This window comes from Triplophysa dalaica, chromosome 24, assembly GCF_015846415.1.
Source record: "Triplophysa dalaica isolate WHDGS20190420 chromosome 24, ASM1584641v1, whole genome shotgun sequence".
In the NCBI taxonomy this organism is placed as follows: Eukaryota; Metazoa; Chordata; class Actinopteri; order Cypriniformes; family Nemacheilidae; genus Triplophysa; species Triplophysa dalaica.
In genome coordinates, this window is record NC_079565.1 from 2,048,170 (window position 1) to 2,069,880 (window position 21,711).

The 21,711-nt window shown below is 40.1% G+C and overlaps 2 protein-coding genes across 2 annotated transcripts; both read left to right on the forward strand.

Annotated features, from left to right (window-relative positions):
• The first annotated feature begins 178 nt into the window (after positions 1-178).
• On the forward strand, positions 179-14,902 carry zmp:0000001167 (protein phosphatase 1 regulatory subunit 12A). Its single transcript, XM_056739527.1, has 24 exons — positions 179-499; positions 3,897-4,027; positions 4,399-4,517; positions 5,886-6,042; positions 7,027-7,171; positions 7,368-7,442; positions 7,714-7,796; positions 8,079-8,269; positions 8,347-8,456; positions 8,756-8,953; positions 9,042-9,130; positions 9,209-9,370; positions 9,443-9,541; positions 9,622-9,712; positions 10,728-10,841; positions 11,029-11,122; positions 11,213-11,280; positions 11,361-11,417; positions 12,024-12,046; positions 12,133-12,196; positions 12,282-12,386; positions 13,014-13,064; positions 13,158-13,208; positions 13,963-14,902. Exons 1-24 carry the CDS (start codon positions 224-226, stop codon positions 14,047-14,049), a joined length of 2,640 nt encoding a protein of 879 aa, XP_056595505.1. The 5' UTR covers positions 179-223; the 3' UTR covers positions 14,050-14,902.
• Positions 14,903-16,731: 1,829 nt separating this feature from the next.
• Positions 16,732-21,552, forward strand: pgghg (protein-glucosylgalactosylhydroxylysine glucosidase). The gene is made up of 14 exons (XM_056739535.1): positions 16,732-16,909; positions 17,618-17,883; positions 17,982-18,192; positions 18,285-18,720; positions 18,903-19,022; positions 19,135-19,266; positions 19,345-19,456; positions 19,615-19,687; positions 19,809-19,945; positions 20,043-20,176; positions 20,348-20,443; positions 20,521-20,618; positions 20,818-21,038; positions 21,146-21,552. Exons 2-14 carry the CDS (start codon positions 17,637-17,639, stop codon positions 21,220-21,222), a joined length of 2,094 nt encoding a protein of 697 aa, XP_056595513.1. The 5' UTR covers positions 16,732-16,909; positions 17,618-17,636; the 3' UTR covers positions 21,223-21,552.
• The last annotated feature ends 159 nt before the right edge of the window (positions 21,553-21,711 follow it).

The window sequence follows — 21,711 nt, forward strand, 5'->3', positions numbered from 1 at the left end:
CATTAAATCCTGCTGGAATAAACGTAACAAACTTACAACATGTAATGGTTGTAATAGTAAACAGTTGATGGTAGTCGTAATGGAAACCATTCGAATTTGTTCTCGTTTTAAGGAGTCGTTCGCGCGCGCCTTGCGAATCGGTTCGACCGAATCTTCAAACCAGCGAATCAGACATCCCTTGTCTGATGAGCAGAAACTCCCCGGGTGAGACCGAGGGAGGAAGATGGCGGCCACTGACCGTTCCCGGTCCGAAGCTGCGAAGCAGCGGCGCCAGGATCAGCTCCAACGGTGGCAGGGCTCGGAGACGGATCGGACCGGGGCGGAGGCGAGGGGCCAGAACTCCGCTCCCGGAAACCGACGAGGACGAGTGCGCTTCGCCCAGGGCGCCGTGTTCATGGCCGCCTGTTCCGCTGGGGACCAGGAGGAGGTGGCGGAGCTCCTGCGACAGGGAGCTGATATCAATCACGCCAATGTGGACGGACTCACGGCTCTGCATCAGGTATCCGGATCGTCCGTGACGCGTTTGCGCTTTCGTGATATTCCATTTTAAAACTTGCGAAAGTTTGACGAACTTTTCTCTGCGCCTTCCTGAACCGTGCGTCAAACGCGCCAGATCTGGTGAAGTGTTACATTGTAACAAAAGCGATCATTCGAATCTGCGTCGACGTTGAAACTTTGTAACAAGCCGTTTGAAGTGCGATGTCCGCCTCTTGTCTGGACGTCCCGTTATTCTGCGTTTGAACATTTGGTCAAGCGGTTTATTTGAGATCTGTTGGTAAAATTACTGCTAAAATATCACAAAATTGTGTGTCAGAGTTGTAGTTATAGAGAGATAAAATTGAAACAGCTCTGATGGTTTAAACTAGAGCGAGGTCCTGGGTTGCCTTGTTGGCAAAGTTTTGGGTCTGGACCTGAAGTTCTGGGACCTTCATCTAGACTTGTGTTTACATTTTCTTGCTTTTCATATTTGCTTTACATTGTGTGCGAAAGGCTGTTTCGCTACTGTCTCGGCACTCATCTTGTGTTTGTGTTTTTCCTTTAAATGAAGACTGGGGAGTGTCTCGGGCCTGTCCCGTAGCTGTCATGTTTAATGTGACTACTGCCCACTTGTGATTTCAGCCTACCAGCATCCAGGTTTAACAGGCACAGCAAGACTGTCTTCATATCTTTGAGCTGTTTCAAGGAATGGTTGGAATTCCTGTTGTACCTTAGGCTTTGATATAGGCTTTGTTTTTTCTCACTCTACAGTGTTTGTTTTTATTGTATGGTTATTGTGGAGTGGTTATATATTGTGCAGTTGTTTTCCTTTAGTCGTGTGTTTGAAAAGGAAGGGTAGAGTTAGAAACCCTATAAACCTTGTTAAGATTATTAATTATGCAAATCTTTTTTAGACAGAGTGTCAATCGAGCACAGCCATTGGCTTGAGCGCTCTGCCGATGTTACAGTTGTCATTGTGATGTCACAGCTGCGCAGGTATGCAGCAACAGCGGCTTTGGGCCTTATGTCTCACCTTTTAAGTACATGTATTCACTTCTTCACGCAGACACGCTCGTGTTTGTGTGCGTTCTCAAAAGTGAGGACAGTTCAGTTGCAGTTTTGAAATGCGAATTTTAACTCTGGTTTGCCTAAAATTTGTGTTACGTTATGTTTTATGTTTTCGTCATCTTTCTTAAACGAAACTGCTTTTGTTACTGAATGTCTGGATGGCGAGCTTTAAGTTCATACTTTGTTTCTTTAATTTACGAGAGGATAAAGTTCAGATGAAATTATAGTTTGATGAATACTGACCGTTACTCGGAGTGAAATTTGCTTGGGAACACACAGCCCTCTGTTGTGTGTGTGTGTGTGTGTGTGTGTGTGTGTTTAGCTCTGGACAGAATCAGTGTCACATCCTGTTAAAGACACTGTTTTGCCTCTCTGCTACACACACACACACACACATATACCAAACATCAACACATATGCTCCCCTCAGTCACAGATAGAGCTAGAAAGATGGTTTACCACCTAATCGTCCTAAAGTAAACAGGCGTTCAGTACGCAGATGGTCGGGGAAAAAGAATTGTGACCAGATCTTTCCCTACTTGTAAAGTGTTTCTCAGGAGAAAGACCATCATGAGTCAAACCAAACACACAAACCTGAACTTCGTGTTCTCAACAGTTCAAAAGAACTAAAACATTTTGTCTTAGACAAGCAACCTCAAGGTTCATTTTATTAAACTGTAATTTTGCTGTTAGAATAGAAGTTGTGTATCCGTCACGCATTTTTTATGTATTGAATAATGCCACACTAGAACAATTGAGGGTTTCTCAGCAAAACAAGAAATATATATCAATATATATTGAGCAGATCCTGTATTCTGATTGGTCAAATAACATTTAACTTGGCCAGATAGAACGAAGCCGCACAAGTTATTATCGATCTTTACTTTATTATTCCAGGTCAAGACTGATTTCTTCTAGGGTTGAGATGGCAGTTCTATGAATTTGCTGGATAAAAGTTGTGTCCATTATATATTATTACGTAATTACTTTAAAAAAAAAATACTTAGGCGATCAAAGTTTTGCTATATTGTATTAACACATTTCACCCCAAACTATATTATTAAGCATTACTCTTGCACTTTATTGCATAATAATATTTATGTTAATATTTGTATTTATATACAACATTTTATAAACGTTTGAATTCTTATTTTAATATCGTTTCATCCTACGTATATACATTTGTGTGTGGGGCAAAAGTTTATGAGTGTTTATAGATGTTTATATTGAATTGAAGCGGTGTGAGCGCTCACATGTGCCACGATGCTCTGCCGTTGCTCATCCCGACTCGGTCCTGTTGTTCTCCTGTTGCTCGGTAACGGGAATTAAATATAGTCATTGCTCTGTAATTTTTCCGTCTTTCTCTCTCTCTCTTTCTCTTGTGAGCGCATGGAAAACATTCTTCATGCAGCACAAGCGGCTGTTGTCAGAAGGAAAGGCCAGTCGCTCTGAATCACACACACACACAGTGACCCAGTCAAGAACTTCACACCTTCTCTGTAAAGAAGGTTCCCACTGTTCTACAGAAACACACACAAACACACACAATGCGAACGGGGTTAGGAATAGAAACAGTTTTCTGTCCACACAGAGAGAGATAGAGAAAGTGAAAAAACGAGCGCAGTGTATATTTAGATTTCTATAGGCTGCCCGTGTCCTCTGAGAGGATCATTTGCTTCAGATGCAGGATGTTGTTGGGCACATTTTTCCCCCGAATCCCTGTTACTGTAAAGCAAAGGTTGTTGTGTGTTACTAATGTAGCGTTACGCTTGCCAGCGACCTCAAGCTACTATAAATGATGGATACCCACAGTTTTAAAGTATAGAGCCACGCTACTTGTGACATTAGAAAAGTATTAAGCTGCATTACAAGCTACTTGTAAAAAGTAACATTCAGCAACTTTGGAGCTATTTAAAGAGACAAAATGCTTAAACTTTACAGTTGTTATAGAGTTCGCATATAATAAAAATGTTGTTTTGCACAACAAAGAACTCCGTTAGGTTGAGAGCATTACATTTGAACACATATTGGTTTGTGTTATCAGTTTGCAGAGCGTTTATCTTGCCTTGGGCTAACGCCAGCTGTTTCATCCTGAAACTCTGAGCACAGGAAAACATGGATTTCCCATGATGCAATATGTTAATGTCACTAGTCATGTCAAGATGATATAAGCTGAAAAGCCATGACTGTATCATTAGTGTTATTCAGAGAACTGTGTGAATCTAAAATTGTTATCAACAGTGTCTTGTGTATGAGAGGAGCAACATCAGCATGTCATTTGTATGACATCAATTGTCTGTGTTTGTTAATCTCTCTCACTCTCTCTCCTTCTCTCTCTCTCTCTCTCTCTAGGCCTGTATTGATGAAAATGCAGAAATGGTTCAGTTTCTGGTAGAAAGTGGCAGTAATGTAAACCGAGGAGACAATGAAGGCTGGACGCCCCTCCACGCCGCCGCCTCATGCGGTTTCCTACAAATCACAAAGTGAGTAGCTCTATCCCAAATTCGAATCAGCTGCTTACGTAGACACCGTGTTTTATTTAAAAACAGCAAGTTTATAATAATTTGGATAAAAAGTTTGCAGACAGATTTGGGAAATGGCGGTAAAAGCTGTATTCTCAATAGTAAACTATTAAATGAATAACACTTCTTAATATCGTTTATTATCGAAAGTACAGTTATGGGATTTTGTGACACCACTAGTATCAATCAAATAAAATGGTAAAGTTGGAAATGCACACAATATCGTTGTTGCAAATGATTTGTTATTTAAGAGTTGTATACACTGATCAATAATTGTTGAAAGATTACTGTTTTATCAGCTATTTAATAGTCATGTCTTATCCATGTCGCAGGTATTTGATAGAACACGGGGCGCGTGTGGGGGCAGTCAACAGCGAGGGGGAACTTCCTCTGGACGTCGCCACAGAAGATGCCATGGAGAGACTGCTGAAAGCCGAGATTAAAAAACAGGGTGAGAAATCTTTTAGCTGTTTTCTTATACGAACGGGACACTTTCTCATTCTCAAATTCTCATTCAGACAGAGTTGTATTATGGTCTTAAACACTCCGTGTGTCTTAACTGTGTGATCCAATTAAAACTAAACACATGCACACGCTCTCCCAAAAGCTTTTTTTAGCATGTTTGTTCGCGTTTGAGAGTAACAGTACCTGAACTTGCCACATCAAAGGCTTTATTAAAATACTGCAGCTGCCCGCGGCTTTTATAAACATCCTCCTGACGCTGTAAGACTTGTTAGGTGGGTGACTGAATGTGGGTATGAGTGTGTCTTTGTGTCACTCACTCAAGAACAGAATGATCTTGATCTGCCTATTAAAAGGGACTTGTTTGAAAGCCTGTAGCATTCAATTGTCAAGATAGCTCTGTTTAATGTGTTTCTCACTGTTTCACTGTGTACACATATAGCCAGACAGTCTGGTTCACATTCACATTTTGCTCGGGCCAAAACTCTTCTTCTTCCAAAGATTTAAAGTCCTCATGTAATCAAAAACGAAGATTTTTTTCATTTTTAGATGTTGCTTTCCCAATACAGATAAGTCATTTTTATGACATCCTTCCTCTGCTTCTCATATGTGACCCTGGATCACAAAACCAGTCTTAAGTAGCGCAGGAACATTTTTAGTAAAAGCCAAAAATACATTGAATGGGACAGAATGATCGATTTTTCTTTTCTGTCAAAAATCATTAGGGTATGAAGTAAAGATTATGTTCCATGTAGATATTTTATAAAGTTCGTACCGTTAATGTATAAAAATGTTCCTTTTTGTGAGTGGATGGCCTGCTACAGTGCCTCAGATTAACAACTTCAAAGGCGATTTTTTTTTTTCAATATTTAGTTTTTTTTGCACCCTCAAATCCAGCTTTGTGAACTGTTGCTCTTCCGGCAGATAGTGTCATATCCTAACAAACCATATATCAATAGAAAGCTTATTTCTTTAGCTTTAATATGATGTAAAAATCTCAATTTCGAAAAAAATTCCCTTAAGACTGGTTTTGTCGTCCAGGGTCACATATGATCTTAGGCTAAAAGGTAGCTTAACGCTACTGGCTTTTTTAAAAAGGGAAGAATCCACTCAATACGTCCCCTATGGTCCAGTATGGCCCTTTCTTCCTGTTTCAAAGGAAATTACGTCAACACATTAAACAAAGCTGCGCATTCAAGGAACCTAAATGGATCTTTAAAGCCACCAGGAACCCGGAATTTGCTTCAATAAAAGTGGTCATTGGTAGTTGCCCGGTACCTTGTGAATACAACTTTTTCTTTGTACACACTGTGTGTGTAAGTATTTATGAAATAGCTGCTTTAAAATGAATTTTCAGGTATCGATGTGGAGCAGGCCAGGAGAGAGGAAGAGAGAGTCATGCTTCAGGATGCCACGGCCGTGATGGCAGGAACTGGCTCTCTTGTCCCTCATCAAAACACGCAGGCCACGGCACTGCATGTAGCTGCTGCTAAAGGATACATTGAGGTGTTAAAGTGAGTTCAAACTTGACATCTGAGATTGCAATGAGTGAGTTCTTCAGTTCTGGCACAAATATCCAGTGTTACTGACTATATTTGTCAAGCACAGCTGTTCAGCCCTGTTATCAAAACGTTATTGTAAGAATAATACAAGTTTATGTTTATCAATAACGTCATACTAACATTTGTTGCCAAACTTGCAAGTACCTACTGAGCAATAGCATCATTTAGGCGAAATTTTCAACCCTGTTACCCATTCAATTATAGGCTTTCTAGAGAAGAAATAAAACACCCAAACCAATTTAGCGAATTTATGTGACCCAAAGCACTGTGATATGCCATACAGATTCTTATAGGGACACTTCAAAGTGTGAGTTAATGCTTTAGTTCTGACACAAATTGTAGTGTTGACCGTGTTCATCAGGCTAAGCCGTTCAACCCTGTTATCAAAAGGTTATTGTAGGAAAGATAAAAGTTTATGTTTATCTATAACGTAATTCCAACATCCCAAAGCACTGTGATATGCCATACAGATTCTTTCTAAGCCCTACTTTAAACTATAGGGACACTAAGTGTGAGTTAATGCTTTAGTTCTGACACAAATTGTAGTGTTGACTGTGTTCATCAGGCTAAGCGGTTTATAGGAATGATAAAAGTTGATGTATGTCAATAACGTCATACCAACATTTGTTCCAAAACAGGCTAAGCTGTTATAGAATAAAAAAGTTGATCAATAACTGCAAATAAATATTTGGTCCCAGCACCTACTAAATAATAGCTTGGTTTATGCTAACTTTGCTCCCTGTCACATATTTTTTTATTTGATTTTAGTATAACTTATTTTTGTAGGAAATAAGAAAATCACCATAACCAGTGTAGTGAATTTCTGTCGGGCTCTGAGAAAATTTGAAGTTGATCTTATTGAAAAAGGATGTGCACTCAAGAAGAAATATGCAAATCAGACTTTTAAAGCATCTTAGTAAAATAAATCTTTACCAGGGTGCTGCTGCAGTGTCTGGTGGACGTCCACAGTCGGGACAGTGACGGTTGGACGCCGCTCCACGCGGCAGCTCACTGGGGTCAGGAGGAGGCCTGTAATGTGCTTGTTGAGCACATGTGTGACATGAGCGCGGTTAATATTGTGGTAAGCAGGCAGACGCACTCACACATGTTTTACAGAAATGATTATAATTCAACATACAGTCATCATTTAATGATATTATTTACGACATATAAAATGACAGTTTGTTGATTGTTTTTCTATGCGAGTAAAATAAGAATGTGAGTATTGACCAGTCACAATTAAGTATTCCAAGGCATTGTGTATTTGTGTCTCATAGGGCCAAACTCCACTCGATGTAGCCGACGAGAACCTTGTCGAAGTCTTAGAAGAACTGCAGAAGAAGCAGAACGCTGTAAGTTTGCATGTCTGCGTGTGTTTATATGTACGCTATCTTATCTTCTCTCCGCTAACAGTGTTCAAAGACAGCTTTCACTGCAAGCAAACAAGCAGTTATCTTTGCCAGAAGAACGTTTGGAAAGTGTGTTTGTGTGTGTTTGTGTGTATAGAGCTGACATAAATACACACAAAGCAAGCAACAGCTATACAATGCAAATATCATAGTATACAAAATTTAATTTGCAAAACCTGTGCCTAAAACTAAAAGAGCGGTTGTTTTTGTAAAGATGCGTTCAAAGAAACGGAAGATCCAGTCGCCTGTCATTGAGACCAGCCCGACTGTTTCCACGGCACCCGCTCGACCTCGCAGGTAACCTCACGCATCACTTCCTGTGCGATGAATCCCAACATGATATGTTTATTTTTTGCAATTCATCTTTAACTAGGATGAAGACATTTGAGGGTCATATATAACTGTTTGTTATCTACACTAGTGTGTATTGCTGGGCGTTATAGTTTTTGTCTCCTGTTATGAATCACAGTTCAGGTACACAACAGAAATTATACTGTTGTGTTGAATGGGAAAAATAAAATAGTCGTGGGCCCTGTTATCAGCTCACTGGCTTGTCTCTGATGTATTGACTGGCTGCAGGAGATCAATTTCTCGTATGAGCAGCAAAGAAAAAATCACGCTTCACGAGAGAGAAAAGCACGCGCTCCCCACACTCCAAACTCCGCCCACCGAAGAAGAGGACGAGGAGTCCAGGACAGCGGTCGCCCCCAAAGCCTCCAGCAGCTCAAGTTCAGAGGAAGAGAGCGAATCGGAGAGCGACGCTGAGTCAGGTGACCAAAGATAAGATGCCACACCAACTAGTATTCTGGAAATGGCGTCAGCTGAATGTCTGTGCTTGTCTTTTTAGAAAAAGCGAAAACTCGAGAAATGATCAACAACTTGAACAACAAGCGCAACAATTCTACTTCGGTTGCGAGCGCTACGGTGACCAGCACAGCCGGAAATCAGGCTAAAAAGGTGAAGAGAGGACTGCTTAAGCTTCAAACGGGAGTCATGGTTTGATACAACGAATGTTTGAAGTCAAAATGGGATGTTTAGTTTATCATATTTATAACTTGGGAACTGTATGGAATTGTTTTTATCAGTCCAAAATCACTGGTCCAAATATTTTCAACATCAACAATAAACCGACAAAATGTTTTTCATTGTAGCTTTTTGGGCATTTTGTTAAATAATTTTTTATTCTGGGAGTTGTTTTAGTGGAATTGTAAAGTTTTCATAAGTTTCATTTGTTTACTTGTGTTGTCTGCTTTTAGGGTGAACCTGTCCAGACGTCAGCGACAGAGGCTCTGGGTTCCTGGAGGACGTCTTTGCGTAAAGAGGAGGGCTCTTTAACGATGGGCTCTGCCAGGGCCTCCGACTCATCCGGTGAGACCCTCAAGGGCTCAGAAACTAAACTAGGCATGACACGCTCGGCATCTAGTCCCAAACTGAGTTCTGAGAGCGATAATAAGGTAAGATACACATGCAAACATCACACATACACATACAAGGATTGATATACTGTAATTGTCTTAAAATGACATTGCTTCCTGTGTTTAGGAGCCCCGGCTTGCCCGAGTGCAGCCCACTCCCTCCAGACGCATGTTCAGCATTTCAGACACCAATACCAACCCGGACAACTCCAGCAGGTGAGACACAAGATACCATTTTATAGCCACTATTCTACTCGCCTGTTCTAAATCATACGCCCATCGTTCTGTGTGTAGCTTGTTGAGCCGGAGCTCTTCATACACCCGGCGATCAAACAACCCGGACCCCTTGTTACCTCGAAGCTCATCTTACGGAAGAAAGCTCGATGACCCTTCATTGACCTCTTTAACCACAGGAACCTCTGGACTGAGCCGTCTCAACAGTCTGGTGGCTCAGAGGTTTGTGTGTGTCTCACTCTCTCTGTTTTTATTTGTATATTGGGGGTTTAAATATTCAAGACTCTCTTACAGATCAGCTCAAGAAGAGGCCGATAAGAAGGATGCCGTTTCGGTGACAACCTCCAACTCCGTTACCACGACAGGTGATACAGATGCCAAACAGAGACGCAAGTAAGTGTGTGTGATCTACACAAATTATTCAGCAGGATTTTGTAGTTCTTTTTTACTAAGTTTCGGTTTGTGTGTTGTAGGTCTTATTTGACTCCAGTGCGTGATGAGGAGGCTGAGGCTCAGAGAAGAGCCCGGTCCAGACACCTCCGCCAGTCCAGACGCTCAACACAGGTTTGTCTGATCTTATTGCCTGTAGTTCTGACCAACAATAATTTGTTTTTTAGTATTTTAGAATTTACAATCCTTATAACAGGATAAATTCTATAAATAACTAATGTGAAACAATTTTTTTTTAATCTAAACTTGTCTCAATTTTGATCAGACAAATTTTATTAGATATGTGCTTTTTTGAGTAGGGTTGCATGATATTAAAGGTCCTATATGCAATAATTTAGAATAATTTGATATGATATGATATGTGATAGACTACATTTTATTTGATGTGTGCTCTTTTGAGTAGGGTTGCATGATATTAAAGATGCAATATGCAATAATTTAGAATAATTCGATATGGTATGCAATAGACAAAAAAAATTAGATGTGTGCTTTTTTTTGTAGGGTTGCATGATATTAAAGATCCGATATGCAATAATATAGAATAATGCCATACAATATATGATATGATATGTGAAAGACTACATTTTATTAGATGTGTGCTTTTTTAAATAGGGTTGTATGATATTAAAGATGCAATATGCGATACGATAATGCTTGAAATTTGTAAAATCAGTTAACATTACTAAAATATATTTACAAATTGATTATAGTATATAAATTATATTGTATATCTAACTTGCATATTTCCTGTTGTTTAAGGTAAAGCAAGAGCATCTGTTTCACAAGTCTCTCTGCTCTCTGCATCGACCTAAAACTTATGACTATAAAGTATAAAAGTCATTAGGTTATTGCAAACTATTGCGATAAGTGCATTTGCGCCATGTCAATAATTTGAATATATTTTTCAGCCCCGATTTTATGAATGTTTAGATGATTGTACCGTAAAACAAGCGATTGATAAATCTGAAATTGGTGACACAAACACTTGTACCACTGATACTGAGCAAACCGATGGAAGTGGTAGGACTCTGACCTTTAACCTGGACCCCCTCACACGAGTTAAAAGTTTGCGTTGAACAGTTCCGTGGAGTTCAGATGTCTCTGAGTGACTCTCGTGTTTGGTCTTCAGGGTGTAACCCTCACAGACCTGCAGGAAGCAGAGAAGACAATGAAGACGGAAAACAAGGTGAAAGAGAAGGACGAGGAGGATAAAGATGGGAAGCAAAAGAAGGGAGACGAAGGGGTGAGATTTGTTGAACTTCCGTGTTTGTTGTCTGACGGTTTTTGATTGTTTTTTTTGTGTGCTAGCATTTCGATACTGCAAACTAAAGGCGAAGCGTTTAATCATTAAAACTCAACTAAAATGCTTCCTCCTAACTGAACCGCTGTACAAAACGATTTACTTCTTTTTGTCTCGTGTTTGTGTGCAGGAGGTGAGCTGGCGATCTCGTATCGCTATCTTGCAAAAGTCGGATCTGCTGGGACTCACGCATCCCCCCGGCGCACCCCGTCCAGACATACAAGGTGAAGTTTCACCCCTAAATCTTGATTTCATGACACACAGTTATGATTGGTTATCTCTAAGTTTAAAATTGTTTGTGCCTTGTTTGGTAGATGCAGACAGTGAGGAGTGGGTGAGAGAGCGCAGGAGGGAGAGGGCTCGGAGGAGAAGGATAGGGGAGGTGAGCTGAAGACACATCTGACTAAACTGAAAGCTCGTCAGAGATTTTGTGTTTGAACTTTGACCTCTCTGTGTTCTCAGAGCGATGACAATGACCCCAGTGGAGAGGAGGAGAGTAGTGGTGGGCGGGACCCACAGGTTTGACCAATCAGCATTCTCTCTGTTTTTTATTTGATTGACATTTTCCTGTGTGACAGCTTTTTTCTCAGGAATAGTCTGAATGATTGGGTGTACAAAGGTTTTTTTCTTCCATTATGTAGAATGTTGCTTCTTTGTGGACTGCTTATGGTGTTATACAAAGTTTAGACCATAAATTAGTCATAGTCGTAGTTTTTTCCCCCCCAAAACCGGAACAACATTTCAATGTGATTTGCGTACATCATGCAGGTACTTGGTGTACAAAGACAGCAGATCTTTCAGGCTACTGACAGGCAAAAAGACCATTAAAAATCGCCCATGCGACAATAGTAATTCAGGAAAATGTTTGACAGAATCGCAAAACAATCCATGCTGAAATCTGTCGCATTTAATTAACTGATCCGATTTGTTTTGATTAGAAAACAGCATTGCATTCTTAAATTGTTTCTTTTAAATTACGTCAAGTATCTGAGGCATTCGTAGGTATTAAGTTTGTATATTCAGTCCCTCAATTAAGTAAGATATTTCTGTTCTTTTCCATTGCCTGTTTCTCTTTTACTTTGTTTTCGACCAAAGTGTGAATTGTTTTCTGTCTCCCTCTTTCAGACGGACAGGCATGTGAGCAGCAGGTACAAGTCTGACCTTTGACCTTTCATTCTGTTAAACGATGGTGGCGTGTGGTTTTCCTATTTCATCTCTCTTTCCCATTTCTCAGGTCTGATTCAGTCTTGAATGACTGTATTCTCACGAGAGGATCGGATTCCAGGGACTTTAAAAAGGTGGGGAGGAATTTGCAGGTTTAACTGTGTGTTACGTGGAAGTTTGTGTTTGTAACGTGTCTGTATTTGCATGTCTGTGTCTCAGATGTTTGAGGATGTTTCCAGGGAAAACCGCCGTCTGCAGATGCAGTTATCAGACACCCAGAGAACTATTTCACTGACACGTGTTGAGCTGGAAAAGGCCACTCAGGTGCGCACAAACCCATGAAAGAACATCTGGTGGATTGATGTAGCGTCATAATAATACCAACATCAGAATATTTGTTATGAATATTATCAAATTTAAAAAGTTGAACAACGGCATTTAAAGGACCAGCGTGTCATGTTTTGGAGGATCCATTAAACATAACTGACTTCAGAGGTGTATAAAGACCTTGCATAAGGAAGTGTTATGTTGTTTCTACAGTAGATCTAAACGTACAATCTGCGTGTTTTGCGTTATCATGAAAACGTGACAGCATCTTTGTCCGGCATCAGCCACCGTAGTGCTTTAAAAAAGGGGAGGTGGAGGAATTTAGTGAGCCATTGGTTGCAATTCACACCCCACCAGTAGATGCCCAAAATGTCATACACTGGTTCTTTAAAGCGGCAATCTTTTTTCTCTCTTTAACATACACCGGCTCACAGAAGTCATTTTCTAATAATGATTTGTAGTTGTGTATAATTTAATGGAAAATGTTTGACGTCATTTGACTCTATTCTATAGAAACTTGCATTTTCGATAGTACCGACACTATAAAAAAGTTTCCCTTTAGTGTACTTTTGAAATACTTAGAAGTAGATTGTGAGAGAACGTAACTATGTTTGTGTGTAACAGAGGCAGGAGAGATTCACAGACTGCACCGCTCTGCTGGAGATGGAAAAGAAGGTGAGTTAACAAAACGTACAAAATTCTGTTCCGTGATTTTGTTCTTATGAGGTCACTCCACACACCTGCTTTCTCTCTTTCTCCATCTCTCAGGAGAGAAAGATGTTAGAGAGGCGTGCCGCAGAGCTGGAAGAGGAATTGAAGGTGAGAACAAAATACTTTGTACACATGCGTGCTTAAAGCTGGTTGGCTCAGAAGCAGTTTTGGGGTTAACTAATGTGAAATGTTTTGAATGTACGTTGCTTAATACTTTATCCCTTAGAGCGATACAGCTGTCAAATAGAGCTAACACCAGTCAAACCTGTTTACCGTAAGACGTTTGTGTCACATGATCAAGTGCGGTGCATTAAGTGACAAGTTATAATTTCCATCTTCAAATTTGAGTCCGTCAGTGTTGGGAGTTAGGAACGCGTTCTTATCTAGAAGTTAAAAACTGTTATTATACTGAATTAGTTTTAGTTCAGTTCTGGTTTCCCTCATGTCATTCCAAACGTGTATGACTTTGTATGACAAGAATTTGACAGCTAACGCTTTTGAAACAACATACACAGCCAGAAAGCGACTAGGAGCTCCAGAAAAGAAAAAAATCAGTTCATGCAACAAATGTGCCGAAGCCAAAAGAACAAAATGGTTTTAAATAACTTGCATCACAGCACAAAGATTCCTTTAACATTTTCTTTTTTTGTCAAAATACCCTTTCATTGTTCAGAAAACAGCAGCTGTGAGATTCCTCCAAACATCTAATTTGGAGTTTCACAGAGTAAAGAAAGTCATACAGTTTTGGAGCGAAACAAGGGTGAATGAAAAATGGCAATATTTATTTCTTTGCGGTTTCCGCCAAGCCAATGCAACAAAGGGGAAGTTCTCGGGAAATAACTCGCCTGTGTCTGCCGTGCAGGTTTTAGGAGACTTGAGAGCGGACAACCAGAGGCTGAAGGACGAGAATGGAGCTTTGATTCGAGTCATCAGCAAACTCTCCAAATAGAGAGCGGAGAAGAGAGAGAGAAACGTCCCACCCCTCCCCCAACATCCTTCCGAGGGCCAAAGGCGGCGCGAGAGGAGGGGTGAACGTCAGACCCGAAAAACTACAGAGAAGAATGTCACTGTTTTATGTGGACCGGTCACAGTTTGACTTGATCTTTTACCTTTCTGCAATACGTGTGCGTGTGGCGTGTTTGAACTTCATGCATGTTCTCAGGAGACCAACCAGGAGACGAAGCTCGACTTTCTCTCTCTCTTTTTCTCACACTCGCACTCATATCGGGACGCATGCACCATGCACATTCTCATTAGCGTGACCACACACAGTCGACACACATTCCACATCTCGGGCAGCTGAGCTCTGCAGTATTTTTTTGCATCTTTGCACGCTACGTCTGCACAACACGCAAACACACACAACTGAGACCCAAAAATCCACAAAAAGGTGGTCTGGATATAAGGGTGTCACTCAAGTTATTGACTCCAGATTTATCGACCAACGCAACAAACGATAGGGGCGACAATCAGTGACGGTGGGTGCAGACTCTTGCGCATGCAGGAAAACACGCGAGGGTGTCGGTTCGCAGCCTGTTATGCTATGCATCTTGTTTTTTTTTAAAGCGACACTTATGACGAGCGATGCGGAAATTTCTATTTTCGTATTTTTTACTGTTGTGTGAATCCGTCGTTGTCTTCGTGAGCAAGGGTAATGTCTTTTGTTTGTTGTGTACAAATATTATTCGTTTGAAATCATACGCGCCATAAACTGTAACATGAGATCAGTTGCATTTTCCTCCACGTGTTGTTTTTCTAATATATTGAATGAATGTTGGCACTTAATAAAATGTGTGTTTGTAGCCTGGTGCCTGTTTCTTTGCTGTCGTGGATGCGTTCCAGGCCGTTAAAATGTTTTATTTTACAATAACCAGTTTTATGAGCTTTCCTGTAGCTCAGTGGTAATAGCATCGCGTTAACAACGCAAGGTTGTGGGTTTGATCCCAGGGGAATGCATATACCCAAGTTTAAATGTATAGCATAATGCGATGTAAGTCGCTTTGGATAAAAGCGTCTGCCAAATGCATAAATGTAAAAAGTAAATTATGATTTGACTTTTACAAAGACTGGATGTCGAAATGAGATGCAGGCTTTTAGATTTGTTTAAAAATGTTGTAGATCTGAGCTTTTCGTACAATCTCATTTTATTATTGCTTTCCTTAGGTAGGTAGCTCTGTGTTTTTTAAGATTTTTTCTTCTCATCACTCATTGCTCCCCAATGTCCCTCTGTCTAGCAGATGTCCTACATCATCAGAAAAAAAAGAGAACAGCTGTAATAATCTAACATTCCCACACAGAGAGAGAGAGAGAGAGACAGGGGGAGTTACAGTAAAACTGGACTGTGTAAACAGAATCTGCCCAAATTATTCAAATTCTGTTGTGATGTAGTTCTTGGTTGACACCTCGCTTAGAAGGTCAAAAACAGCAGGATAACTGAGAATACGAGGTGGAGAAGTTCTCTTTGGAGATTCCTACAGATGCTACAGAGACCGGACTCTGGTTACCTTCTGCAAAAACTGAACGACCCCTTAGAGAACGAATGCCAGCCCTCATCCTGGGATCTGTTTGTCTCATCTACATATACACTGACAACAAGCAGCGCTCCTAATAAGGTACGCTGAGCAGATCTGCTGTAAATATCCCTCAGGCCTGAGAGAGAGAGAGAGAGAGAGAGAGAGAGAGAGAGAGAGAAGGAGAGGAAGAGAGGGCGGAGAGGAAAGGTCTGGGGAAAAGAAAAGCGGATGGATTGCGGCCTTATAAGGGTATAGCGTCTCTTTTTCCCATGGTCTGGAACCCCAAACTCCGGCACGGTGCCAAAAGAGGCAGAATGGGGTTTGGTGCCATCTAGTGGCTGAATAACATAATGATAGGACTTGTAATGACTAAATTTCTTATTGGCGCATCCGTGACTGGAAAAAATATATTTAGAGTTGGTGAAGAACTTGAAATAACGAGCATCACTTGTTTGGCTTCTGTATTTTTAAAACGAGCATTTTTTTGTAGGATTTACAAGTTTCACCTTAAAACCAGACTAAGTTAATTTGCTAGTATCCCAAGATGGTCTTCAGTTTGGGAATATTCTGAAATGCATAAGCCTGAAGAAATAAAACGAATAAAGTAAAATTTATGTTTTATGCTAGGCTGGTTTTCTGCCGGTCTGGCTGCGTTACGATGGTCTGGTCTGGTCTTTTGTGACAAGAGCAATAAAGATTGCAACAAACACCTTTTGAATGGTTTAAAATGTTCTTTATATTTTAAAGTACCGTCACTTACAAACAACTTGTATATATGCATTTAAAAAATTTAAACTTAATTCTTCATAGGGGAATGCGCGTCCTCTTTGGAATTGAGCCTACAAAACAAACATAAGAATTATTTCTACATTTCTGAATGTGTGTGAAGCTAATTCACGCCGATTCAAGCTGATGTCTAGTTGGAAAAAAAATGTATTTCTAAAATGTGATATAAAGGATATTTTTCTACTTCAGTGACGCCTTTGCAGGGCAATCATAAGCGTCATTGATTGGTCCATCATTCGCAGAGATGAGAAAAGTAACACCAAATGTGCCACGTGACCACGAAGTCTACACGGACTTCAACCGTGGTCTTGAGATTAATTTACACCTGATAGTAATTTACACTTGAATAACGAGACAGGTGTTAAATTTAAGAGAAACACTACAAAAAAATACAATGATTTAAAAAAAAAATGATTTAAAATCTCGCAAGACAACGTCCGGTGCCTTAAGTCCCGCCCAACTTGAGTCGGCTGACTGAGCCGCGACGATTGCGCAAGTTCACACAAAACGGTAAGTACTGACGTATTTATCATAACCTAAGACTATTTTGTGTAGATATAAGTGAGTGATAATGAGATCTGTTTTCTGTCTGCATTGGTAAAAGTGTTAACTTAATGGTTTTTACAAAGTTCTTTCGTGAAGACTTAAATGATACCTGCAGAAGAGAAAACTCTTTCACGTCACTTCTTTTACTATTAAAAAGTTTGACTTTTCATATTTTGTCAAATAAATATTTAAAGAATGTTTTAAACAAACACAAATATACCTGGTTTGATGACCATTACGTTTTTTTTAATGTTTGTTGACACCGCATTAAGCACAAATATTTAAATGTTTTGTAATATTTTACATTTTCGGTTTATTTGTTTTTGACAATTAGATACGATTTTTAATGTTTGTTTGTTTTAGTTTTTTAATGATATTTAAAAAACAAATCCCAGTGTCATGTGCGTATATCATGTTATTCATATAAATATGTTTTAAAGTATTTTTTTATTTGAATTTGACATTTTAAATGTTTCCTTCTTACTTTGCCATTTGAGACACAACTTGAAGTAACTGATGTACACTTTCTGATATTTTAAGAGAATACCTAGAGACCTCAGGGTTTTTCACCATAATAACTTCCTGTTTCATAGTTGTGTCATCACATGACCACAAAATGTAATTAAGTGTTCCACCTTTACTTATGCCGTCTATATGCTTTTCTTTTGACAGAAAGCACAATTCCTCAAGAATGAACTCTCACCCTGTTGACCCATATATCTTCACTTCTGACACGCTGCCTTCCGACCTCCGCTTCATGCCACCACTCGCCAATGGGCTGCTGGGTTGGAGAGTGTTTGACAGAATTATGCATATGGGCGGGGTTTATAATGGCGAGGGCGGGGCCTGTCACCGTGCTGACATTCCATGTCCACTGGCTGTACAAATGAAGCCAGACGAAGTAGGAAGTCATATGTACAAGTTAGACATGCGTAAAGGTTGGACTCATATCATGCACATCAACTTTAAATTCATAATATAATAATGTAAATAATGTTTCATTCTCTCTTGCTCGCCCTCTGTCTCTCTGTACCAGGTATATTCTCTCACACTGTGGTCACTCTTCACGCTAAAGCTTCTCAGGTTTTGTACACTCACCGGCACCATTCAAACCTTCTGGTCATGGAGGTTCACCTTCAACGTTTGGAGCCCAGTGCACAACCAATCACAGTTCACTTGGACAGTTCTTTTAACCCTCAGAGTGATGACATCACTTTCCGAAAAGCACCTGACTATAAGGAAGGGAGGTATGTCCTCACTTCCTACTAATGTTTTTCTGAATCTGATTTTATACCAGTGAAGCGGGCCGCCCCACTAACCCAGGTCATATTCTCTTAAGGCATATTTTTGGACAGACCAACTCTTCAGAAGTTCCCGAAGGAATCCGCCCATTTGTTCACATGATCTGGACGCCTGTCTCAACTTCTGTAACACTCCCATCCGACCAGAGCCAATCCAGCTGGGTTTTTCTGGTCGCTGTTGCTGAGACCAGCGAGAGCGCCCAATCAAATTACGATACTGGTTTGGAGCTTATTGCTACTGGTGACTTATGCCCCTCCCACCTGAGAAGTTGGACAGAGCTGTGGTTGGGGAGCACCATAGAGGTTGTGGGCCCTGAAACCTTGAACCGTGCTTTGATTGGCTGCATGTTTTATCTTCTTAGTGCATTCCCATCTTTAGACGAATCAGCCGAGCCGTTTGGGGGAGTCAGTCCTGGGGGTTTGTCAAATGGGGGCAAAGGTGAAGATTACCTTGGACACGTGTTTTGGGACCAGGTGAGTCACACAGGTGCACTGTTGTAGAACATCACTTTTAAGAGTAACATGTTACTTAAAAAAAATGTAGTTATCCCACTACCACTGATTGAGGCCATCAGACTGTATAAAACAATAACGGAGTCTCGTGAAAATTATATTCTTTGGATTTATATATGTGTGACCCTTTGGCTCCACTATAGGACACATGGATGTTTCCTGGCATTTCTCTCTTTTATCCCAAACTGGCCAAGGCTGTTCTGCAATACCGTATACGAACAATAGAGGGCGCGCATGCAAATGCCCAACAGATGGGCTATAAGGTACCGTGGGTGGTTTTAGTGTTGTGCATTAATGAGTAATTTGTAAGTGTTTGCAAGATAATGAATATAGATCCCACACTTTTTTTCTGCCAATACTGCTTTTTCTTTTCAGGGGTTGAAGTTTGCATGGGAAAGTGCGGTAACGGGTTGTGACGTTTGTCCAGATGACCTCATCGTCCAGCAAGAAATCCACATCAATGGAGACGTGATTATGGCTTTCAAACAATACTTTTATCTCACACAGGTAGAGTCAAGCAGACTGCAACACTCTTTTTTACCTTCTGCAAAGTCTTTAAAACATCTGTGCTTGTGCTTCACAAAGGACCTGGAGATGTTCAAGGTGGGACGGGGAAGCGAGGTGGTATGGGGGGTTGCCGACTACTGGGTTTCAAGGGTAACCTGGGACCCCGTCAATGACGAGTACCATATTAAAGGTAAACAAAGTGATTTCATTGTAATGCATTTAACATTTTGATCATTTTCCTGATGTATTTACTAATATGTAATTTAACCTGTGCATCGCAGATACAGAAAATGCATTATTGTTATACAAGCCGTGTGAGGTTTTGTTTCTATATTGTTCGTACAAAAGGGGTTATACCTCCGGATGAGTACTACACCAATGTTGACAACTCGGTGTTTACAAATGCTGTCGCCCAGTGCAGGTGTGTGTTCGTGTTTTTCTTTACCTTTTTTTGGGCCATTAAATAAAACAATGACCTTAGCAACTGCATATAAGATATAATATTGTACATATAATGCTTTATCTTTCTCTCTGGTGTCAAGTCTCCAGTTTGCTTTGGAGTTGGCCAGTCATTTATCACACACCCCTCCTCCTGAATGGCACGACATTGCTGACAAGATCAAAATACCCTTTGACCCGGAACTGAAGTATCACCCAGAGTTTGATGGCTACACAAACGGTGAGATCCTAGATTTACTTTAAAGTGAAAAAGAAATACTATTAACAATTGCTTTGCTGAGTAAAAGCTGTCTTTAACTGAATTTTATATTCCACAGGAACTGATGTCAAGCAGGCAGACACAGTGTTGCTCGGATACCCTTTGGGCATGTCCACGACCCCAGAGGTCAGACAGAATGATCTAGAAATATACGAGACTGTCACAGATCCGCTTGGACCAGCCATGACCTGGGTAGGCCTCTGAGCTTGGTTCACAAACAGGCTCCAAGCAACACAGTCTATGCTGTGTTTTTCAAAACTGATTTTGTTGTGCAGTATGCCTTCCCATCACATCGTGTTTCTTTGTGTGTCAATGTATATTTGTGTGTGTGGAGTTTGTATTTATCATGCAATGTCTTTGTAGGGCATGTTTGCAGTTGGTTGGCTTGAACTAGGTGACGCTGAAAAAGCCCAAGAGCTTCTGCAAAAATGTTTCAAAAATATCCAGAAACCATTTCAGGTACTTTCCACTACATACTAATACTTCAGTAGCGATATTGTTCAGACTGGCTATTGCTTTTATTTCTCTTTGTGTAGGTATGGAGTGAGTCAGCTGATGGCTCTGGTTGTGTTAACTTTCTCACCGGTATGGGCGGCTTTCTTCAAGCAGTGCTCTTCGGCTATACTGGTTTCAGGTGAATCTCTCCTATCACAGCGTCAAATTAAAATCCAGCTTTATTACTTCCTGTATGGATGATCAAGAGAAGCACATTGCATTGTGGGATACAGTATTCCACACACTGTGCTTGCGTTTTAGTGCTTAACCACACTGTGCCTATTTTCAATGTAATATTTGTTGAGTCATTTCTAAATAAGATTTGATGTTTTTATCAGAGTGCAGAAAGAGTGCCTTGCATTCGCTCCGTTGCTACCACAGGAAGTTGATTCACTCAGTGTAAAAGGTGTGTGTTACCTTGGCAACAAGATGGATTGGTTGGTTAAGAGTACAGAAGTGAGTGTGACAGTGAGGAAGCCTGCGGAAGGTTCTGGGAATAAGGAACCAGATGCTCTTACAGTTGTCCTGAATACAGGAACCACAATACCCCTGAAGCCAGGTAATAAACAATAACTTTATACTGAACCAAAACTGATAATAAATAATAGCTCCTAACCCTAATTTTTCATGGCTGTGGTCCGTGATATTTTCATTGGTTGTCCAAAGGACAGTCAGTGACGTTTTCACGGGAACCTGGGCAGATCCGAAAACAGATTTCCGGATCCTACTGCTGGCCTCTCTGATGATCCGCAAACCGTAGAAGACTCTTCCTCTGTGTGCTTCGTTTGCCTAATTGATTTTTATCCAAAGTTAAAAAAATTATAATAATTTCCTTTTTTTACATTTTTTTCTATTAATACTTGAATGAAACTTTTTGTTTTTTTATATCTTTTTACATTTTTGTAACGATTGAAATGAAGTTATACACAACAATGTTTGGATTGTATAAATTGCAAATACGTTATTATAATAAATAACAATGTTTGTAATGTATAAATGGCAAATACATTATTATTATAAATAACAATGTTTGGACGGTATAAATGACAAATACATTATTATAATAAATAACAATGTTTGGAATGTATAAATGGCAAATAGGTTATTATAATAAATAACAATGTTTGGACTGTATAAATGGCAAATACGTTATTATAATAAATAACAATGTTTGGACTGTATAAATGGCAAATACGTTATTATAATAAATAACAATGTTTGGACTGTATAAA